We start from the raw sequence: 1,459 nt of genomic DNA, 5'->3' as shown, positions 1-1,459 counted from the left end.
ACTCACACACACACACACACACACACACACACACACACACACACACACACACACACATTCGTCACTACAAAAATATAAGTCTCTAATCACAAACAGTTGTTTTTTAGTTTGTTATTAATAAATCTAATCATAAACAGTTGTAGTTTAGGTAGTTTTTTGTTTCGTGTGCTTTTTCTTCTGTATGTAACTGTTGTTTTGCGTACACTATTTACAGGCTTGCGACAGTCAAGACATCCCAGTTCACAGCATAATGACCCACTTTGCCCAGTCGTGGGACGACCCAGAGTTTACACAAGGACAGCTGGACAAATTCCTAAAGGCAGCCGCGCCCTTCAGGTGCAAGATCGTAGATTTTCGGGTGTATAATTAAACTGTAATGTATAAGAATGTTCGGCACCTGCAGCACAAATAGTTTACATAAGTGCCCAAACCGGCGTTGGTTGTGCAGAGGTTTGGTGATTCGCTGTGGCATTCAGGAAATCCGAGTTCGATTCTTGAGAGGAGAGAAAATTGTTGTCAAGTATCTCAGTCTTTCTGCTGGAATATATATCTCTCTCAATTCGGGTTTGCCCTGGCAGGCCGAGTCAGAAGCCAGACTCCTAAATGATGTAAATTGTATAAATAGGGGGCGTAGAAACACGTACATTTCTTTAACGAGCCGCAGATAAGAGATGTTGCAAGAAAATAACATACAAGTACATAGAAAAGGGGGAGACATAGAAAAAGGATCAATGTTTCATAGAAGAGACGGACCAAACCGCACCAGTGCACCCACGTAAATGTTGTGTCTCAGCTTACTGTTTCATCTAAATTATTATTGAAATGTAGACTAAATTTGTGTGGCGTCGGCACTCTAGTCGCTACCGCAGAATTACAAAGTTCTGTCTGACATGTTTGACCATTTTGAGTTACTTAGACCCTGAGGACAGCAAGCAAATGCTCTGTCTACTCTTTCAAAATCTTAATAATTTTCGGAGTTGTTTAAAGATATTCAAAGAACTGCATTCTAAAAAACTATACATATTTTGAAACTCTAAAACGTTGACGTCTAGTTTTCAAAACAGGTATTGAGCAATGGAAGCTAGTAATATTTTAGATAGCTTAGTAGTTTCGGATTCGGAGATGAGAGATTCATCTCAGTTCGGCCTCGTCTTGTTGGGAAAAGTACTTTACACGAATCTTCCTATTTATTAGATTCGCCCTTTAAGAGATAAATTCTGAGGTCCGGCCTCTTTAACTATGGTCTTAAAGTGTTAAAATTAATGTTAAACATCTTGGTGACAATTTAAGTTTTACAAATATATGAGAGAGAGGGAGAGAGAAAGAAAGAGAGAGAGAGAGAGAGAGAAGAAGAAGAAGAAGAAGAAGAAGAAGAAGAAGAAGAAGAAGAAGAAGAAGAAGAAGAAAAACAGAGAATGATAGATAGATAGATAGATAGATAGATAGATAGATAGATAGA

General features: G+C 38.4%; 1 protein-coding gene across 1 annotated transcript in view; it reads left to right on the top strand.

Moving 5' to 3' along the window:
- The window catches only part of LOC101861881 (alanine racemase), a gene marked incomplete in the record, with an annotated part of 43,648 nt that overhangs the window by 33,523 nt on the left and 8,666 nt on the right, over window positions 1-1,459 (top strand). Inside the window, 1 exon segment of the mRNA XM_035969025.1 lies at window positions 215-336. Within this exon segment, the coding sequence (XP_035824918.1) occupies window positions 215-336 (122 nt within the window).

Source organism: Aplysia californica, unplaced genomic scaffold (genome assembly GCF_000002075.1).
Source record: "Aplysia californica isolate F4 #8 unplaced genomic scaffold, AplCal3.0 scaffold00106, whole genome shotgun sequence".
Lineage (NCBI taxonomy): Eukaryota > Metazoa > Mollusca > Gastropoda > Aplysiida > Aplysiidae > Aplysia > Aplysia californica.
The sequence above is the reverse complement of the archived record's forward strand: the minus strand, read 5'-3'. Positions and strand labels throughout refer to the sequence as shown.